Genomic DNA, 22,550 nt, shown 5'->3' on the forward strand with positions numbered 1-22,550 from the left:
TAATAAATTCAATTAATTAAAGCGTTAATGCAGGTAAACACATTAATATTTTATTATATAGATTTTTAAGAAACATTATGTGCAATTAAAATGAACCAATTTCAGTTTTAATGTCGTTACCTCGACGACAAATTATCTTTTTATGATTCTGTTTTTCATTTCAGAGTCTCCGTTTCTTTTTTCCCGACCAGAATTATTTAATCCCCTTTTTTTTCATAAACAACGTAAACAGAGAGCTCTATGAATATAAAATAGGTGGAAAATTATTAACTTTTATAAATCCTTTGCCCCGTTTAAACCAATTATATCCTATCAGAATATTACATTTTTTTGTATAAAATCATTTTTTTTTCTTATATTACATTCGTTCTTTCTGAGTTTATTTAATTATATTGTTTTCTGGTATATATGTAAAGTATTTAAGTATTAAATGTAAATGTTTAAGTATGCTAAGAAGTAATATGTTGTTTTGCATTTATCAATAAAAGAAACATGAAAAGCAAAACCTAACCTAAATGATAAATTTCAATGAATTCACTGTATTGCAAATCAACTCAATGCAACGTCCTGAGTCATGGGTTACTTCTTTTTTCGTAATATTTTAAGAGCTCCTAGATATTGCAGATTTTAGTTTGTTGTCATATTGAATAAACAAAAGATTAAAAAAAAAATAATTTCAAGATGAAGATAACTGTTACTCATACGCAGATAATCTAACTTCGACAGCTGGAATAAGAAATATGCTGAGAATAACGGAAAAATAACTATTAAGAGAGACATGCCTGTATTCAAAATATAGAAAGATATAACAACAATTATAATAACATGCTATACTGCCACATAGAAAACCATAAAAGTCATTAAACTAAGACCATTTTAGCACTAATATTAATCTAACAACTAACACTAAAGTAACAGTAAAGCTAAGTCAGGAGAAAGTGAATATAAAGTAATATGTTAAGGACTATAGCAATATTATTTATAATTGAAGAGGCTGAAGACAAAATAAAAATAAAATACAAAATATAGTAGAAAAGACATAAATGAAGGCAAAGACAAGAATTAATTAAGAGAAGTTCAATTACAAATATTGCGATGGGACGGTCCTCCTACTGTTGCGATAGCCGCGGGTTCGAATCCTGCCCCACCTGGTCGTAAATTTATATTTGTGATTGTTTAATATTTGTGAATGTTTTAGACAAGAGTGTAAAATCCGACAAGGAAAATGATCCCAGTCATGCCAGTAACCAGGCTGGGTAAGACCAGATGTCTTCTGGGATGATTTCTAAAGTTGGTCACTCGCCAGTCAGTAGGCTTAATGCTGAGGACCGTGGTTCTTAGCCCACGTTAAACTATAGGCCCAATATATATATATATATATATATATATATATATATATATATATATATATTAGGAAAAATGGAAAAAAGCTGGCTCTGTTGGCACAGGGTCCTGGGTTATGGTCGTAAATGTATAAAGGAAGAATGTAACTAGAAGCCCATTTTAAATAGTAGATTCAGTGCAGATGATCTGTAAATAATATACTCTAGAATGTAACAAGAAAATAGAACAATGCTATGGTTTTTGGATGAAGTAAATCACGTTTTATTATATCGGATAAGAACAAGAAAGCTGATGATATGAAATGATATGAATATGAGAAAATAGTTCCTCTAGGGTACATAGTACCCCTCCATATTTTGTTAAACCACTCAATGATTCTGTAACATTAATTATTTAAATTCCTTTTGAATATTAACAATTTTTTATGTATACTTGTAAGCCTCTTTATACATTTAATTCAAGATAAGTCAAATCTAAACGTTCTGTGATAGCCCTATCCGGAAAAAATCAGTATTAAATCATTTATTTATTATGTATAGCATAGACGGAACTAAAAATGATTTTTAAAAAAATTTCCACGATGTCGTTGTAAACTTATACAAGTGAAACAAGCCAATTTGTTTTTTTAATGGTTTCCCTCTGAGGACGATTTATCTTTTTATGTTCCTGTTTTCCATGATTCTCTGGGATTTTTTTAGCCCGGAATAATTCATTCCCCTTTTAATAAACAACATAATTTGAAGTCCACAGCATAAATACCAAACAGCTTGAAATGTATAAACTTATTCGCCCTAATGAAGTTTATTCACTGAAATATCCTCTTCCTTGGGGGGATGAACTGTCATATATTTTCGTATTTTACGTGGTTATAGAAAACAAGTAATAAATGTTAAGTGGGTGAAAAAGAACCTCGTCTTTTCCCACTGTTTTTTTTTTTAATATTATGATGGAATTAGATGACATCTTCTCTTCAGAACGTCCTCATTAAGTATAATTCATATGTATTGTCTATTGTAAACTATAAATTTGTTTTAATACCAGACAATGTTTTCCTCCTCTTTTTATTCTAGTTAAAAAGACATACAATTCTATGTGATATGTTAGAACATGTAACCGAATGAGACTCTAAAAGTCATTCAGTTGCCAAATGTCTGCAAAATTCTTCAAAATATTGGTGAAAACAATAAAACAAAAGGAAACACACAAACAGGTGTAATGTACTGTATGTACTGAATAGTATATGTAACTGTCATATATATTCGTATTTTACGTGGTTATAGAAAACAAGTAATAAATGTTAAGTGGGTGAAAAAGAAACTCGTCTTTTCCCATTGTTTTTTTAATATTATGATGGAATTAGATGACATCTTCTATTCAGAACGTCCTCATTATGTATAATTCATATGTATTGCCTATTGCAAACTATAAATTTATTTTAATACCAGACAATGTTTTCCTCCTCATTTTATTCTAGTTTAAAAGACATACAGTTATATCTGATACGTTAGAACATTTAACCGAATGAGACCTTAAAAGTCATTCGGTTGCCAAATGTCTGCAAAATTCTTCAAAATATTGGTGAAAACAATAAAACAAAAGGAAACACACAAATAGGTGTAATGTACTGTATGTACTGTATGTACTGTATGGTGTATGTAACTGTCATATATTTTCGTATTTTACGAGGTTATAGAAAACAAGTAATAAATGTTAAGTGGTTGAAAAAGAAACTCGTCTTTTCCCATTGTTTCTTTAATATTATGATGGAATTAGATGACATCTTCTCTTCAGAACGTCCTCATTTTGTATAATTCATATGTATTGCCTATTGCAAAATATAAATTTGTTTTAATACCAGACAATATTTTCCTCCTCATTTTATTCTAGTTTAAAAGACATACAGTTATATCTGATACGTTAGAACATTTAACCAAATGAGACTGTAAAAGTCATTGCGTTGCCAAATGTCTACAAAATTCTTCAAAATATTGGTGAAAACAATAATACAAAAGGAAAGCCACAAACAGGCGTAATGTAACTTCCAGTCACTGCGTTTAAAATATTGCGATTTTCAAGAGCATTTAATAAAGTTAAAAGAGATTTGAAATTTCAGTTTGTTTACAGACATAGGTATTTCAAAATGGAATATTAGGCCACTCTTGGCAAGACGCTAATAAAATGTGTAAAGACAACAAAAGTTGATGGAAAAAGTAATAGTTAGAATGACATCGGATTCAATTTTGTAAATCATAATAGTTTTTACTAATTCATTTCAGATATATTATTCTTCATGCTAGAAATAGGAATCCGACAAAAAGATCCCAACAAGTGGTCGGCAAAGATATTTGAAATTACCATGTTAAAAAGTGCAGCATTTCAAATTTTTACTTTGTAAATATAAAAAAAATGTTCAATTATGTAATTTACTTTTTTAGTAATAGGACTGAAAAAAGATACATAGTAATTCAGATGTTTGAACAATATGGTCGCAGTCTGATGGTATTACCCTGCCATCAGGCACCTAGAAGAAGAGATGGACAAATGATGGAACTGTGAACTAATGTAGATATGGTGAATGCATTAGGAAGAATGTAGTGATGTGTGTGACCTATGTACATTTTTGTGTTTAATATTTTAGTAAACTAGTACAAAATAAACTCAGGAGAAATATAACAAGAAAAGAGAAAGGAGGAGGAGGAAATAAAAATAGGAGAAAACATAAAACGGTAAATATGCTCTCTAATGAAACTATAATAAATTAATTAACTGTGCAATTATTAATCAGGTAGATTAAACCTCCAGGGGATACCTTGGGTCGTTTAGAAAAGACTTCAATATAAATATAATAATATCAACTACAAATTATCGTGGCTGCTTAATAATACATATAAATAATATACAGATAACGTATGCATTAAATTAACTGTAATGTTAAAATAAATTTTGTGGAATTTTTGTGTCATTATATTAATAATAATCTTAATGTCTATGTTAAATGCGGTAATTGCTGCTTTTTGACGTCATAAATTGAGACGACTTCTGAATAGAATAATATAACCAACATATCAGTATTGCATTAAAAGAGGACTATATTCTTCTAACAAAATTACATGAAAAATTGTGTATATTGGGTCGAAGGAAAATATTCACCATATAGTCCCGACCTTTCTCCTAGTGATTTATCGATTATTTTTTAAGCAAACCTAATGCGTTCGTTAATTTCACCTTTATAATTGTTAGTATATAAAATTATTTTTATTAAATAATAATAATCTAATAATATTGTCAATAATAACGTTAAATTCATTAATGTTTCTAATTGGTACGTCTCGTGAGATCGATTTTTTTATGGCATCATTTCGCACGATTCTCTGGGATTTTTTTGTGGGTGAGAATTATTTATCCCCCCGTTCATAAACAACATAATTTGAAGCCCACCGCATAAATACGGAACAACTTGAAATTTATAAAGTTGCTTCTTGTAATGAGCTTTGTTTTCCACCGAAGCATATTTTCTTGTCTGGCGAGATGGACTGTTATATGTTTCGTATCATCTTCGTTGTAATCTATACGGTTATATTTTAAAATACATTCATTTTTAAAAGAGAAAAAACGATAATGCGTTTTCTATTTCTGTTTTATCATTTTATTAGATTTTGTCAGATTTACGGTATAAATATTAAGCAATTTTTCATTAGTTTAAATGTATTTCCACCGTTTTTATTAATAATTTTTACGGCTTGGTATATCACAGAATTTCGAAGAGCAATGTTCTATAAAAAGAACATAACACTTAAAGAGAAAGTTTGTTGATTGTTTTGCCGATGAAAAAAACTATATTTGCCAGATTTAGTACCCTTCGATTTTTGACCCTTTCATGTAATGTACAAAATTTATTAAACTAAACAACTTTATGGACAATCCGCATCGCCTTTATTATTTTCGTCTTTACAAAAAGCTTAAATAGTGAAAATTCGACGGTATTATTTAACATTTTAACCACAATGTAAATAAGATCGGGATTTACGATCTCTCAGTCAATTAAAATTTTTAATATAATAAGTGGTAACCCGGTTCAAAAATGTTATTCTGTACTCAAAATTATACGACATTATTGCGGATAAAGTATCAGTTCATAAAGTGCAATAAGTTTATTGTTTAGGTAATACTGCTTGACGGGGAAATTCTTAGCTTAACGCTTTTCAACCACTTTATGTGTTCTACTTCGGTTAAGGTACACGTTTTCAACCTATTGCAACATTATAAAAGATTGTAAAGGCGAAAATTATGTTTAAATCTTTATATTTCCTTCCTTAGATCAATTAAACCCTTTATGTATATTTCTAAATATATTTTATTAAAAGAACTGTCAGAATACTTGTTTCGGCAACTTGAATTTTAATGTAGCTTACGATATTTTCTTATAGTAAATGTAATAATAATATAAACCCTAGATCTAGAGAACAATATACCACGACATTCTAATTCTAATCTCGGCTACATTTATTCCAATCTTTGAATGTTACCGTTAATATAACTATTAAAATTAACAAATATTTTAAAACGTTGTGACTATATCAATTCACTAAGTCTGTAAAAACATGATATATCGGATAATGATATAATAGAACTCTCAAAATATATGTAATTTAGGGTGAGATTATCTAAAGAACATATTCAGGTTCTTAAAATAATAATGTTGCTTAATGTGTTTATTTTAGTGTTGGGAACTATCGACTGAAATCGGCTATCGACTGTTTAGTAATTGATTTTTTATTATCGACTTTTTCAGTGGCTATTTTTGGTTCGACTGATTTTACTACTTTTTACCAGTGACTGTTTCAGTCGACCGTTTTCAGTCGCTATTTACGGTCCGACTGATTATGTTACTACTTACTATCTACTCTTTCAGTCGTGTATTTTTAGTTACAATTTTTAGTTCTACTAGTTTCATTTGACTGATTTTTAACATTCTGGCTCTGTCGTCCTAGCGGTCGCGACCTTGACAAAAATGTACCCAATTTATGCTTACATAGTGTTATATGTAAGAAATATATAGTTTTATGATTTTTTTATGTCGTTTGCTTGTAAATAACAATATATTGTAAACTAATACAGCAGTATTTTGGAACGATATTTTTCAAGATTGTTAATGTAATAGGGTAAAAAGATTAAAATTGTGAATGATAAATAAAGAAAGGATATCTCGGATAATGATATGATAGAACTCTCAAAATATATGTAATTTAGGGTGAGATTATCGAAAGAACAAATTCCCGTATTTTAAAATATATGATTTTTTAATATGTGATGTAAAGAGAAATCCATTAATTTTTTGAAAATACAATTTTTGTATAGTTTCAAAACTAATTTTTTTATAAAAATTATTATCCTATTATTCTATTCAGCATCAACTTCTTTATAGCGCATGTAGTTTTCATGAAACCTGAATTATTTGAGATTATTTTTAATATAGAGATAGAATAGAGAAAGAGTGCGAATATTTATTGCCTCTTAGATTAAGGTAAAACTATCAAAATATGTGTATTTTGAGACGAAAGAAACATAAATCTATGTTTCTTTTTAGAGTTAATTTTTTTTATATATATTTTAAAGTCTCCCTTTACCAACTATGGGTTTATCTGGACTGAGCCTAAAGTTTAACGTGGGCTCCGAACCACGGTTCTCAGCATTGAGCCTACCGTTTGGCGAGTGACCAACTGTAGAAATCATCCCAGAAGGCACCCGGTTTTACCCAGCCTGGTTACCGGCGTGACTGGGATCATTTTCCTTGTCGGATTTTACAATCTTGCCTAGAACATCTACAAATTTTAAACAATCACAAACATAAATTTACGACCATGTCCCAGCAGGATTCGAACCCGCGGCTATCGCAACAGTAGGGCGACCGTCCCATCGCCTTTACCACTGCGTCACCAAACCGGCTAGAATTAAATTATAATTTATTTAGAATTTATAATTTTTAAGATATCCAACATTAACTGAAACTCGTTGATTTTTCGAAAATATATTGTTCATTGTACAGCTTAAAAACTAAAGGCTGCATAAAAATTATTATGGTACCACTCAATTCAATATAAAATTCTTTATAATCCCTGTTATATTCATTATTTTAACCGAAATGGGACTAATAAGCTTGAAAATGGCAAAAATAATATGGAAAATGTGTCAAAATCCTATATCTCTCGTATATAGACAAAACTATCAAAATGCATCTATTTTGGGGAGAAAGAAGTGAAAATTCATGCTAAAATATTTTAGCTTTTCTGTAATCTACATTAACTTACAAATATTTAATCGGAAATTACAACAAAAAACTTTAAGCTACTGCTAGTAGTGCAAGAACTTTATTATAAAAACAATTTCTAACTAGTTTGTTTTGGCCAGATCAAAAAATTGCCTATTTATTAATTTATCTATAATAATTTATAGGAATAACATATAAATTTCCATATAGTTAAAAAGTGAAACCATAACTTGGATTATACAATGCATTTTTGCATTGCTCCAAATTACAAAGATTGATTTTAAATAAAATGTTTAATATTCCGATATCAAGGATGTATAGTAAAAATTAATAAAAACATATGTCTAATGCAATAAGATTTGGTGACTTAAAAGAGACGTCAGACTTTCCAAATGGAAAATATGTAATGTAGCCTTTCTAAAATTCCCTATAAACATTTTATAGATACGGTGTAGACTGTTTTACCTTTACAACTGATGTATCTGGGACTTTTCCTCGGATTTCACCTTCTGTTTAGTAAACTAGATTTATGTAGATCCGTTCGTTTTACAAGTTTGTTTTATTAGGTCAATGCGTCGGCAATGTCTTCTTACAATGAACACAGGATTATTACCTTAACATATGCCAGCCAGATTCGTAAAGATTTTTACTTCTCTATAAAGATGGAGTAACCAACTTTTATCTCCCCTTCCAACACAGCACCACCGCCACCCTTTCGAAAAAAAAAAAACTTTTTCACGTCTCTTTTCTATTCTCTTTTGTTTACATTTGGGGTTGTTTTTTTTTATCTCAAGCAAATATTGCAACGTATTCGTAATGCTATATGATCGCAAAACAAAAAAACTTGTCTAGAAGTCTTCGGAATTTATTTTATTTTCGATCATACCGACGAATATTGAAAATATAAATTTATACAAACCCTAAGGTATACTAAAGAACTTCTTTTTTTGATCTGGTACAAGTGCCGAAGCTTTTATTCTTCTTGACTTAGTTTCGAATACACATATATATGAAATAACGTATCGGAATATCGTTTATTCGGATTTGATCTAATTTATTGGTCCGTCAAGAAAGTTATTTCGGTTTTGTAGTTGGAAATAAAATATATTTATATATTTGAGTATGTAATAAACTTTATTTTGACGAAGAAATGTTGCATATTTTAGTTAAATGATCATCATATAGTTTAAGAGTTAAGGTCTTGTAAAGATGTGGCAATTCAACAATAGTTTTGTGTTAATTTTTATACGAAAAATTAGAGGGAACCTAATACGTGCACATAAGTTTGGATTTATTAACAAATATTCGGAAGAAGCCTATAAAGGTAAGAAGGTACGTTCAGCTATATTCTTAGCTATTTTATAGTTCACTGAACTATTACAATCTTACATTACAGCCAGAATGTTATTCAATATGTATGCTTTCAATGCTATATACAGTTAAACAAGAAGACTTATTGTAACGCTACAATAAAAGATGCTAAAGTAGGTGTACCACAAGAAAGTGTGTTGGGACTTATTCAATTCATTTTTATTTTGATATTCATAATCATTATATTTACTCGACTACTAGTAGTAAGCGCTAAGCATAAAATAGTTCGGCGTTTCAGATAAAAATACATACTGTATAGCATGATATACAATATGGAATGAATATCGTTGGTTATTTCTCCAAATATCACTGAATATTCAAAGAAAGTTACTTATTAAGAAAAGAAACAGTTTTATTTTAGCTGTTCAATCATTGTGTTAGTTATATAAAATGGTCCAAATGAACTCTTACCAATTATATTTCAATTTAGTCAGAAGCATTGAAATTCAGATTATTAGGCCACCAAAGGCAACTTAAAGTTACTTAAAGTAATCTTAGATACATTTTGTAAGAATTTGGATTCTTGAAATTGTAAATTCGGAAGATGAGGAAATACCACTTACCGCAGAATACTAGAAATTAAACAGAGTCGCATCAATTGAAGGCAGGCCGAAGTTGTTTGAAGTACATTTACATTAGACTATTTAAATTTTGCAATACATGAAAATTAGGATACAAATATTCTCAGATAAAAATATAAGTCATAACAGCTTCTAAAATATAGTTAACTTTATTCGTACAGGTCTTTATAATCATTATATACGATATTTTAAGTTGCATGCATTCGTCTTCAAGTTGTTTTATAGCAATTTTTAAGATGTCCGGAAAGGTTTGGATATCCTGTTCTATCAAAATAATTCTCCATAAGGACTAACTAGAAAATGTATTGCACATACCTTGGGAAATTCTATCTATCATAATTATAGTACAAAGGACATGAACACAATGGTTTTGGGGTTTACATAATCTCTCTCTTTCTCTCTCCCTCCTTCTCTCTACATATGGATACCGAAGCCGTCGCTTTCACTAGCAGCAAATTCTGCATGTTTTGAAGTATTAACGGTTAAGTTATGATATAATGATTAATTTTAGATAAACCATAACGTGTATTTATTATTACCCTAGTTCAATGTACGAAGAACAATGGGAAATAATGTGTTGTTTAATAAATCAAAACTTACAAATAATAATGTTGTTTAATGGGTTTATATTAGTGTTGAGAACTATCGACTGAAATCGACTATCGACTGTTTAGTAATTGACTACTTTTTATTATCGACTGTTTCAGTCGCTATTTTTGGTTCTACTTATTATGTTACTATTTACTATCGACTGTTTCAGTCGTGTACCTTTAGTTACTATTTTTGGTTCTACTAGTTTCATTCGACTGATTTTTAACGTTCTGGCTCTGTAGTCCCAGCCGCGACGTTGACAAAAAGTTATAGTAGTTAGGTAGTTCGCTTGTAAATAACAATATATTGTATATTAATACAGCAGTATTTTGGAACGATATTTTTCAAGATTGTTAATGTAATAGGGTAAAAAGTTTAAAATTGTGAATGATAAATAGTAAAATACTCTGTACTTTTTTTATGGCAATAATAGGTAATATTTCGATTATTATCTCGATTTTTGGTTCTTTTGTTCTATCACTAGGTAAATGTTTAATTTTTATTTAGTATTAATAATTATTGTACATCTTAGTTTTTAGGTTTTGTTTATGTTCTATTGTATTGTCTATATTTATTATAGTATATTATCTAAAAATAGCAGTTAATATACTAAAGTACGATAAAATATTTGTGGGGTATTATTCCATTCCATAGAAAATTTACATTCTTTTTCCAGATCCACAGAACATTTAAATATAAAAGTAATTCTAATTCCTTTAAAATGAAATTATTAATTGCATGTTAATAGTATTCGGTAATTATTTTTTTCCCTTTCTTTATTAAGGTTAGTACGTGAAGAAATATGTACTTCATCATCTCGCTTATATTACCGTTAGAAAATATAATCACAAATAAAATTAACTGCTCCAAGGAATTATCTCCGTCCTTTCCTCTCACACAATTTATACATGAAATGGTTCGTACATCTTCGTCTGACCTCACGAATTGAAATAAACAGTCGAACCGTGCATTTGACTGATAAAATTTAATTACTATGATAAATAGTAATTACTATTTTCAGTCGCTAGTTTCATTGATTGATTGTTTCGACTGTTTTGCGACTATCGACTGTTTCGACTGTTTTGCGACTATCGACTCTTTCGACTGTTTTCAGTCGATAGTTCCCAACGCTAGTTTATATCAAGCATTAAAAGTTATGAAGAAGAGAAAACAATTAATTTTTGTAACTAATTATTATGTTTATTAAAAGGAATTTATTTAATGCCTTTTCTAATGAAAAAATATTGAATTTAATAATTAAAATTGCTCAATATTTCATTAAAAATACAATATAAATACATTTGACATATTATAAAAAAATAAATACTACACAATAAATAAATGATATAAAATATATACAGTAATGATAATACTATTTTATACTCCGCTTTTATATGTTCTAAAATGTTTTGAGCGAATATTAATCTAAAACGAAAGAGGAGCGACCTTTGGATTGTGGCCAACGAACCAATATTTATACAAAGAATCTTTAGCTATGACCTTCGTTGACCCCGCCAGTAACATTCGAAAAATATCCCTAAAGAAGGAATTTTATACGTCTGGTATTCTCACTCTTCGATAGTCTTCTTAATTTCCGTTACTTGATCATAAACATCGGAATCCAGTTGAGATGTAGGCGTCGTTGTGAGTGAAGGGGGAAGTGGTCCTGTATCGCCCGGTTTTATGAAAGCCAAACCATCATTTCCCATTCGCATACAGTCGAAATGCAGGACCAGTATTGTTGCCTTCTCGATTCTTGTCTCGAAATCGAAACACATGTGCAAGTTTTGGCCGGGCGTATGGATGTCGTATAACTTTGCGCATGTTTCTACTTGTAAAGGGACGTACGGGATTGCTACCGGTATACATAATGGTGGAGGATTTCTGGCTGCAAAAAATAGAAAATAGATTATACATTTATTATTTCTTTTAATCTTATCTTAACAGAAATTGTTTTAATAAAATGATAAATAATTATTGTAAAATCGTTATTTTCTTTCTAGCAAAACCCCCATTACTCAATAATATAATCGTAATATCGAAATAAAGATCAACGTAAAATAATGTCTGGATAAAAGCTATAAAAACCAGAAATTTGCTAAAAAATAATATCAAAAAACGCAAGAGAATAGGTCGATTATAAATAATGAATTAGAAACGAAATAAGTTATTTCCGGCTTCTCTTGCTAAATATCACAATAAGCAATAACCAAATCATAATACTGAAACAAAAATATATATTCATATATATCTGGATATAGTCATAAAAATTAGAAAATTTCTAAAATAATATAAAAAAAGGAGGAAAAGGCGAATCATGCGATTGAAAATTATGAATAAATATGAATTATGAATAAAAAAAGTTATTTCCGCACCTCTTTAGCAAAATATGATACTCTATAATCAAATCGCAATATCAACATTAAAATAATCTGAAAATGAAAAATATCTAGGTAAAACTATAAAAATCAAAAAATTATTAATATAATATCAAACACGCTCAAGAGAAAAGAGAAACCATAGAAATTAAGGTTAGAAATGAAGATGGTTGAAAATTTAAAAAATATGTGGAGGAAAATTAGGAAATTCAGGAAATCTATGAAAAATTTAAGATAAAATAAAGAGAAGTGATAAATCGATAAACAAAGAAATGAAAACAAATTACTAAAATTTCCCTTTCAATTAAATTAAGAATTCCGTTTTCCTTTCTATGCTAATACGTAATAAAAAGTAACCACTAGGTACTAAACCCGTTAAATATTATGCAACAGCGAATCGGATTTTAATTACTGATCTTTTTCTATTAAAAAATACTTTTTTAGTTTATTCAGTAGATATGAATGCAGTGTTTTGATGCAAAACATGTTTTGTCCCAAACGCTGATGTATTTCGTTTATAGCTCAGTTTAAATGTTCCAAATAGTTAGCATAAAATTATCCATTAATTGTTTTAATCTTATTCGAGGTAATCTACGTAAATTACACTACATATATCCCAAGACATTGTAACAATGAGTTTACTCTGCGTTAAAGTGGTCCTGAGAAAATCCATTGTTAGGTTTTGGCAAACTAACGTTCTTTTAAACTAAAGTGTCAAGTATCTTGTGATGGAGATGCAGAGTCCTGATCGGTTATTCTGAACTTCATAAATATTGTAGTGAAATCACCATTTTCAATCATAATTTTAATCACAATCATAATATGTTATTGATTTAGAAAATAGCAATACTCTCTTAGTACTAGACCAGGTAATTATATCACATCGTGCCACAGCTTATATCGTTCCATAATTTTTTGATTTATAAATAAAATATAATAAGAATTAATGCAAATTTCTTTGTTTCCTATGTCTAATGAAACTTACTCTCTATTTAGTACAAAATTCATTACATAACTGGTGTTACTAGTGTATTTATTATTGATTTAAAGCTGTTTTTTTCTACTTCACTGAAAAAAAAATCTATTGATAAAAATATCTAATTTTATTTCTGATATATATCCATTCAATTTGAAATGGTTTTAAAACCTGGACATCTGTGAAATATATTTTATTGAAGGAAACACGATTTCGACCGGAATGGCTTCGAAAATTAGTTTATAATGCTTTGAAATAAATTTTTGGTGATAAAATACGTTGATGCCGAGCAGGAATTTTGGGCTTTGTTGCGAATTTTATTTTCAGTAGGGATGTTTGGGAGTCTATCAAGAATCCGTAACGTTAATTGTTACGCACTAGTTGTTTGCCACAAAGCCTTCTGTAAAGGTTGCTTTTAGATCTTTACTAAATGCAACATTGTACTGTCTACCTCCTGGAAAATTTTGTTCCAACAAACTACTATTATAACGTTACATATTTATTCTGAGTTTCAACAACTCAAAGGATGAAGCTTGTTAGTGTTTAATGTTTAGGTTTCTATATGTTATCCGTTAGTCCATATAATGTATAATATAAAGTTTTTTAATGTATCCAACTTAACATATTACTATTCGAATGAAAATTAAAACAAATATTGAAAATTCAAAAAATCGCATATTTTTAACATTTTTATTTTTTAACATTATTGTAACATTTTTCACCTTTTAAATAAAAATAAAACGCTGCAAGTATATACTTTTTTGTGAGAAATAACCCAAAATACATATTAAATTGCTCAAGAATTTGTAATTTTTCAGATATGTGATATAAACTGAAATTAAACCATTTTTTAAAAGTCCATCCGAAGTCATAACTTAACAGGTAAAACTGTATAGAAATTTTAATAATACCAGTTGATTGAGAGTAAAATCATTTAAAATCTCTCTAATTTTCAGCAACTATATATATATATATACATATATATATATACATATATATATATATATATATATATATATATATATATATATATATATATATATATATATATATATATACATATATATATATATATATATATATATATATATATATATATATATACTTTGGGAATTATCACATTTATTGGTTTGTTTGTTTCTTGGTCTTCACAACTGACAATTCATCTCCTGTAGCTACACTGCCATTTTGTTTAATTTTGTCTAATTTTTATTTTTAAAAATTACCTGTGAAATAAAATTATATACATTTCTTCCACATCAATACCTTAAACAATATCAAATATGGAATATCAAATATCAAATATTGATTCATATACCACCGATACATCAGCAATGAGCGCATATATTTTATGATTTAAGTAATGCATTATTTATTTCAGCCGGGTTATTTCTTTTCCTTTAGAAACAAATTTTATTTCCACTGTTTTATATGTATAACGTGATTATATATACGTGTATTTATATTCATCATTGTCCTCATAATGTATAAGGTAGAAAAAAAGATACATTCAATAAATACATTTACGGTGGTCCGGTATAATTTGAGGGATTTCTTTAGAGACCAATAACAATGTAGTTCCAATGTTGAACAAGGAAACGAAAATAGGATTAATTACTCACAACCATTTTCTAGACGACAAACAACAAGGAAAGGGAACTACCTCTGGAGTAATGTCCGACATTAAATAATTAAATAAGATGAACGGTAGGATAATAAACAACTTTGTTGTTTTTTCAATATTCGGGCAGGTTTTTTTTCGGTTAAATAATTCAGGCATTATTGATTGATAACATTAATTATAGTTTGAAAATTATGGAATTTGACTGAGATTAAAATTTTCTTTTTATGTCTATTTGACAACGCTGCCCAACAAAAGTAAAATAAAATTCAGTGTTTTCTTTACTTTATATTGATGAAGAAATGAAGAATCTATTAGTAGCTTGCATGCTTTATGGTCATTTATTTGTCATCACTCTAAGAAGGCATTTAATGCTTTAATATATTTTTATTAAATGTTATTCATTTTAATTAAGTTTTAAATCTAATATATCCATCATTCAACGGTTCCAAAATAAGGTGTTGCGTGCCATTGTTGATGCTCGGTACTATATTTCAAATAAAGTGATACAACGCGATATTCCTCTAGAACATATAACGAGTGTAATCCAACGTGTTTGTGTGAAGTACTTCGAAAGAGTGTCAGTGCATCCCAATGTACTCGCTAATCAGCTAAATATGCGACGTGATAGTGAAGTGCGTAGACTAAAACGTTTAACACCACCTGATCTGATTACTGGACATATGTAGAGTTTAGAACAAGCATTAGAATAAGACCAATTAATTAAGATAATATTTTATACAGAAGATTGCTTAATGAAGTGATTTTCTACATGCCATATATATATAATATAAACAGAAGAAATACTTATTGCCAATAGGGCAGATTGTGGACTCACGAAGAGTAATAAAAAAAAATTTAATTAAGTTTTGCCACATTATTTTTCGCGTAAATCATAGTTTTTAAGTGTAGTTTAATTTTAAGTTTCTTATACTATAATCTGATAACATATTATATTGTTAAACAATTTCAATCAATAAGTTTTTTGGAATAAAAGGATGGGATAATGTCTTGAGAATCTCTCGTGATAACTGAGAATAGCTGAAAAGTAACATTCTGCTTACTTTTCAACAAAATAACATAAAATACCGGGGGCGCCGGAAAGCCATTATCGGTTTTTCTAACAGATATCGCTAATATAAGAATAATTTAAGACATATGTTATTTTATTCTACTGAGATCTAGCTTCAAAAGAAATAGATGTTATATTTTGCGAAATCAACACAGCCATAGATTTATATCTCACGAATTTCGTGACTGAAAACGTGCGCACTGACGTGAAAACGCATTACATTTCTTATATAATCAAAAGAAAAAAACCACTGAAGGTCATTGTTTGCTGGTAACATTCTCTAATCTTAGAAACATGTGAGCCGTGGTTTCGAAAATTCAAAAGTGGTGATTTCGATGTCTAAAGTAAAGAACATTTTGTTAGATCGAAAGAGTATGAAGATCCCTTAAATAACAAGCTAATAGAAAGTTAAAAAATAGTCTACAAAATTCTGCTTCAAAGGTATTACGGGAAGTCATTTCCGCATCTAATAGTGAATTATAGTGATAAAAAGAGGATCTATTTGGAAAAACCTAAGCGCAAAAATCATGGTTATAAACTGGTGAAGCCGGCCGATCGACTCCAAGGCCGAATTGTTGTGGTCAATCTCTATATTTGGTGGGACCAGAGTTGTGTGGTGTATTGCGAAGTGTTGAAATCGTTATCGGCAACAAATGATCAACTTGAACAAAGCATTGTTTGAAAAACGTCCAAAATGGGTCAGGAGATATGGTAAAGTGGTTGTATAGCCCGATAACGTGCCGTCTCAGAAAGCAACGCCAGTCAAGGAAGCGTTGAAAGCATTTAGATGGGGCCTACTATCGCACTCACCGTACTCTCCACACATTGTCCCATCTGACTATGAACTTTTCACAATAATGGGAGACGCGATTGCAGAGAAAATTGCTTGATCAATGTTTTGTTCGAAGGAAAAACAGGTTTTTTGTGATGGCATACGTAAATTGCCTGAGAGATGGGCAGGATATCTATAATTGCCAATATTTTAAATAAATACAATTTTCCATATTCTCGAATTAAAGTTAAAAAACCGGTAATGACTTTACGGTAGACCTGGTAAAACATAAAATCTAATTTTTAACGCTTGAGATGGTATTTAAGATACCTAAAAATAAATTTACAGTAATAATAAATAAGTAATAACATTTTCGACTATAAAATATTTATTTACCTGAAAACGTGTATGAAAACACGGAATTTCCATCAAATATCATATCCATGGTGACTGCAAACTTCAGAGGAGCATATGTGAAGTTCATGCAACCTGAAACACGAAAATCATTGAATATCGGGTGTAAAAATCGGCCCAGTTAAATTCCCCTTAGCCGATTTCAATATCAGCATTGCTTTAATATTACTAAAACAATGAGAGATGCTCGAAAAAGAATCGGTTACTTTTCGTAGAAATAAAATCCGTTAGAAATCTTTCTGGGCTTAAAGGGAACGTTCAAATACGTTCAGAAAGTCGGGATTTAAATAGTATTACATTTAAATCAAGTATTTTTGCCAAGAAAAGCTTTATTCCGTACAACGTAGAGGCGATATAGGGTATTTTTGATACGTAAATATGAAAACGTAAGCTCGTTGAGTAAATATATTTATCCTCTAAGTTTAAAATATAAGATGCTTATTTTTAACATTTCTGAATTCTTTCTCTCGCAAAAGTTTCCTTGTTTTATTCAATAAAAGAGACACGCAGTTTTGAATCATTTATTCTACGAATATTGTAGTAAGATGTGGATATATTGCGTATACCGAAATACTTTCGGATATGGAATTTAATCTTCTTTTTTTATTTAATGTTATTTATGTTGATTTTACGTAAATCTTTTTTACTGCCTTTTCAGTAACTTATTAACTAATTATAATGGACAGAAAATTATTTTTCACTTAGTTTTCCATATTAATTCATATTTAGTTCTTTAGGGATGATCTATACATTTGATGATCATTTTCTGCTATGACAACACTATTTCAAACTTCACAGAAGTTCATAATCGAAATCAAATTGTCTTGGTCAATATAATTGATATTATTAATTGATATTAGTTATATTGATAACTTTTAATGCTAAAAGTAATTTATTATCTAATAAGATAAATATTATATCTTGTTATAAATTAGTGATTTTAATACAATACTCCATTAAGTATATTTGTTTTAATCTTAGACGTATTTAAAAATATATTTGCGTCAATTTTTCGATCCACAAGCCAAATATTTGTTTATCGTATATATAATTACGAAGCCTAAAGATTTTATATTCATATCGTTACGGATTTACCTCAAGATATAATACTATGACATGTTTTTGTTTGGGTTTGATGTTATCTCCTTTTCTAAGAACCAAGATCCTGATTAACTATACATATTCATGAATAGACAGTTAAGAAGCTCGTTGATGTACGGACGATGCAAGCGATTACCAACTTAGTATGACCTACTATATATTATTTAGCTCCGAATAGAGATATACGATAAAGCTATCTAAATTTGCCGTTATTGAGATGTATTTGTGTATCATTGCAATCTGTACAGGGGAGGTATTATATGTGGAATTTCGGATAAAACATACATGTGGCGTCAAAAATATTGTATTATTCTTTTCTTCCGTCTCGTAGATTATTATCAATAATATTTCGCCAATTTCTGTGGTTACTGCTAAAAAACTTAATCAAATAGTTTTTACAGGTGTCTTTTAAAAATTCTCTAGATATTGAAACAAAAGATAATCAGAAAATTCTATGTATGGGCTATACGGTGGATGCACCGAAAGGTCCTAATTAATATTTCGCTATATTATTTACTATGAGGTTTTAATTTATTTACCTATAATAAACTCAATTGATTTGGTAATAAACTTCTTCAATGAGTGTTAAGTCAAGGCGACAGGACGGCCCTCCTACTGTTACGATAGCCGCGGGTTCGAATCTTGCTGAGGCATGGATGTACTTTATGTGCGTGATTGTAATTGTAAATGTCTTTAGATAACAGTGGAAAATCCAACAAAGAATATTCTAGTAACCAGGTAACTGGGTTAGACCGGATGTCTTGTGGGATATACTCTAAATTGGTCACTGGCCAGTCGGTAGGTTTAATGCCGAAGACCGTGGTTCTGAGCACATGTGAAAATGTAGGTCAAGTCCAGATAAACCTTCCTTGGTAAAAAGGAGACTTTAAGATATTATAAAAAAATAAGTGGTAGCTACCGTATTTTAAAACAACACAGGTCATGAAAAAGAATATTTTAAAGTGCTTTTTAAACCAGTTCAAATAAATATTATGTATTTTTGGGTACTGAAACTGTATTTTGTATGACGTTTTTTATTCTCTGTGAAGTTACTTAATATCACTGTGTGGCACAATTTTTCTAATATAAATAATATTACGTGTTTTGAATTTTCTATTCCATTTTTTAAAAACTGTATCTATTAATATTATTGTCTAACACGTTACGTTCCTTATTAATAATGTGAATACTATTTAAGCTTAAAAGCTGTATTACTTCACAACAGCAGCCGATATCCTATTAATCCTATAATATCCTATTATATGAAATGTGTAAAACATGAAATTGGTTTTAGACTTAATCAAATTCAAAGAATACAACTGAAAAGTTTGTGCTGATTTAAACGTTGTTGCTATGTTGCTTACACACTATCGGGAGATATCACGAAATATTGTTGTTTTCCCTGTTTGTGGGACAGTAGAGTCACCAGGAATCGTTATGAAGTTAAAGATTGGCTAAAAAGAATTGACTTTGGTTGTGGTAAATCAAACGTTATATATGAACCTCTTTTTAAACAAGAAAACGTGATTCTGCCACCCTTACACAGAAATATATATACAACTTGGTTTAATGAAACATTTTGGCAAGGTTATCGATCAAAATGGTCAAGTATTTTTATATTTGAAAACTGCTTTCTCTAAATTAAGTAATGCTAATTTTTGTTGGCCCACAAATAATAAGACAAATAATAAAAAAAACAATGGATTCGATGAAAATCTTAGCTCGAAAAGGTTAGCGGTTTTAAGTAATCTTAAAGCTGAAAATACCAAGTTTTTAGAGAACGATCTGTCTTTAAAAATACATTTCTTGCATTGCCATTTCTATTCTCTCCCCCCTCCCCCTAATCTTGGAATGGTTGGTGACGAACAAGATGAACGCTTTCATCAAGATATAAAACAGATAGAAGAGCATTATCAAGGAAGAAGGAATACCAAAATGTTATCAGATTATTGCTGGATTGCTGGTTTGTAATGAAAGAGGATTCTACTGCTCATAACAGGAAAAGTTAATATTTCCTCATTTTCTTTCAGAATATATGGCTCATTTTTTCTATTGGCCACTTAAACCAGAGCTATTTTGATTGATTGTCTATTTGTAAATATATATTACTATTCTTATTATAAAATAAATAATATAAATGAATAAATATGATTTAAAATGTTCATACTGTCTTTACTCATTTATAGTATATTCATTTATCATAACTTTAAAAGGGTACTTGTTGCAAGAAATCCGTTTAAGTTTTTGTGTTCAGCAGATACAATTTCACAAAAAAGTCGTTTTATTTAATGTTATAGAACAAAAAAAATGTCAGACATTGTTATTAATACACTCAGTTGATTTGGTTTGGTTACCTCAACCGCAAAGTAAACACACTGTTGTTTTTAAGAATTTCCAATTTACATAACCAAATATATAAACCAATTTACATAAATATTATGTATTTTTAGGTACAGAAGTTCTATTTGATATCACATTTGTTATCTACTCTGAAGTCTCTATTCAAAATTATTGAAAACTAAAGAAGGATTGTACCATTTAATAATATATACAATTTATTGTTCTAAAAATTGTCCTCAAAATTAATTCATAGCACTATTATAATAAGGAATTATTTATTATATTTCATTAATTAGAGTTCAACGTACAACGTAGAGGCGATATAGGGTATTTTTGATACGTAGATATGAAAACGTAAGCTCGTTGAGTAAATATATTTATCCTCTAAGTTTAAAATATAAGATGCTTATTTTTAACATTTCTGAATTCTTTCTCTCGCAAAAGTTTCCTTGTTTTATTCAATAAAAGAGACACGCAGTTTTGAATCATTTATTCTACGAATATTGTAGTAAGATGTGGATATATTGCGTATACCGAAATACTTTCGGATATGGAATTTAATCTTCTTTTTTTATTTAATGTTATTTATGTTGATTTTACGTAAATCTTTTTTACTGCCTTTTCAGTAACTTATTAACTAATTATAATGGACAGAAAATTATTTTTCACTTAGTTTTCCATATTAATTCATATTTAGTTCTTTAGGGATGATCTATACATTTGATGATCATTTTCTGCTATGACAACACTATTTCAAACTTCACAGAAGTTCATAATCGAAATCAAATTGTCTTGGTCAATATAATTGATATTATTAATTGATATTAGTTATATTGATAACTTTTAATGCTAAAAGTAATTTATTATCTAATAAGATAAATATTATATCTTGTTATAAATTAGTGATTTTAATACAATACTCCATTAAGTATATTTGTTTTAATCTTAGACGTATTTAAAAATATATTTGCGTCAATTTTTCGATCCACAAGCCAAATATTTGTTTATCGTATATATAATTACGAAGCCTAAAGATTTTATATTCATATCGTTACGGATTTACCTCAAGATATAATACTATGACATGTTTTTGTTTGGGTTTGATGTTATCTCCTTTTCTAAGAACCAAGATCCTGATTAACTATACATATTCATGAATAGACAGTTAAGAAGCTCGTTGATGTACGGACGATGCAAGCGATTACCAACTTAGTATGACCTACTATATATTATTTAGCTCCGAATAGAGATATACGATAAAGCTATCTAAATTTGCCGTTATTGAGATGTATTTGTGTATCATTGCAATCTGTACAGGGGAGGTATTATATGTGGAATTTCGGATAAAACATACATGTGGCGTCAAAAATATTGTATTATTCTTTTCTTCCGTCTCGTAGATTATTATCAATAATATTTCGCCAATTTCTGTGGTTACTGCTAAAAAACTTAATCAAATAGTTTTTACAGGTGTCTTTTAAAAATTCTCTAGATATTGAAACAAAAGATAATCAGAAAATTCTATGTATGGGCTATACGGTGGATGCACCGAAAGGTCCTAATTAATATTTCGCTATATTATTTACTATGAGGTTTTAATTTATTTACCTATAATAAACTCAATTGATTTGGTAATAAACTTCTTCAATGAGTGTTAAGTCAAGGCGACAGGACGGCCCTCCTACTGTTACGATAGCCGCGGGTTCGAATCTTGCTGAGGC

The 22,550-nt window shown here is 29.1% G+C and overlaps 1 protein-coding gene across 1 annotated transcript in view; it reads right to left on the reverse strand.

Moving 5' to 3' along the window:
* Window positions 1-11,433: 11,433 nt before the first annotated feature.
* LOC143196979 (uncharacterized) overlaps window positions 11,434-22,550 on the reverse strand; it is a 54,860-nt gene continuing 43,743 nt past the window's right edge. Inside the window, exons 3-4 of the mRNA XM_076404973.1 lie at window positions 17,371-17,463; window positions 11,434-12,043 (exon numbers count right to left, since the gene is read on the reverse strand). Of these exons, the coding sequence (XP_076261088.1) occupies window positions 11,724-12,043; window positions 17,371-17,463 (413 nt within the window). The 3' untranslated portion in view covers window positions 11,434-11,723. The remainder of the gene's footprint in view (window positions 12,044-17,370; window positions 17,464-22,550) is intronic.

This window comes from Rhynchophorus ferrugineus, unplaced genomic scaffold, assembly GCF_030347505.1.
Source record: "Rhynchophorus ferrugineus isolate W39M unplaced genomic scaffold, kcgeb_rfMv2 rfM5, whole genome shotgun sequence".
Taxonomy (NCBI): domain Eukaryota; kingdom Metazoa; phylum Arthropoda; class Insecta; order Coleoptera; family Curculionidae; genus Rhynchophorus; species Rhynchophorus ferrugineus.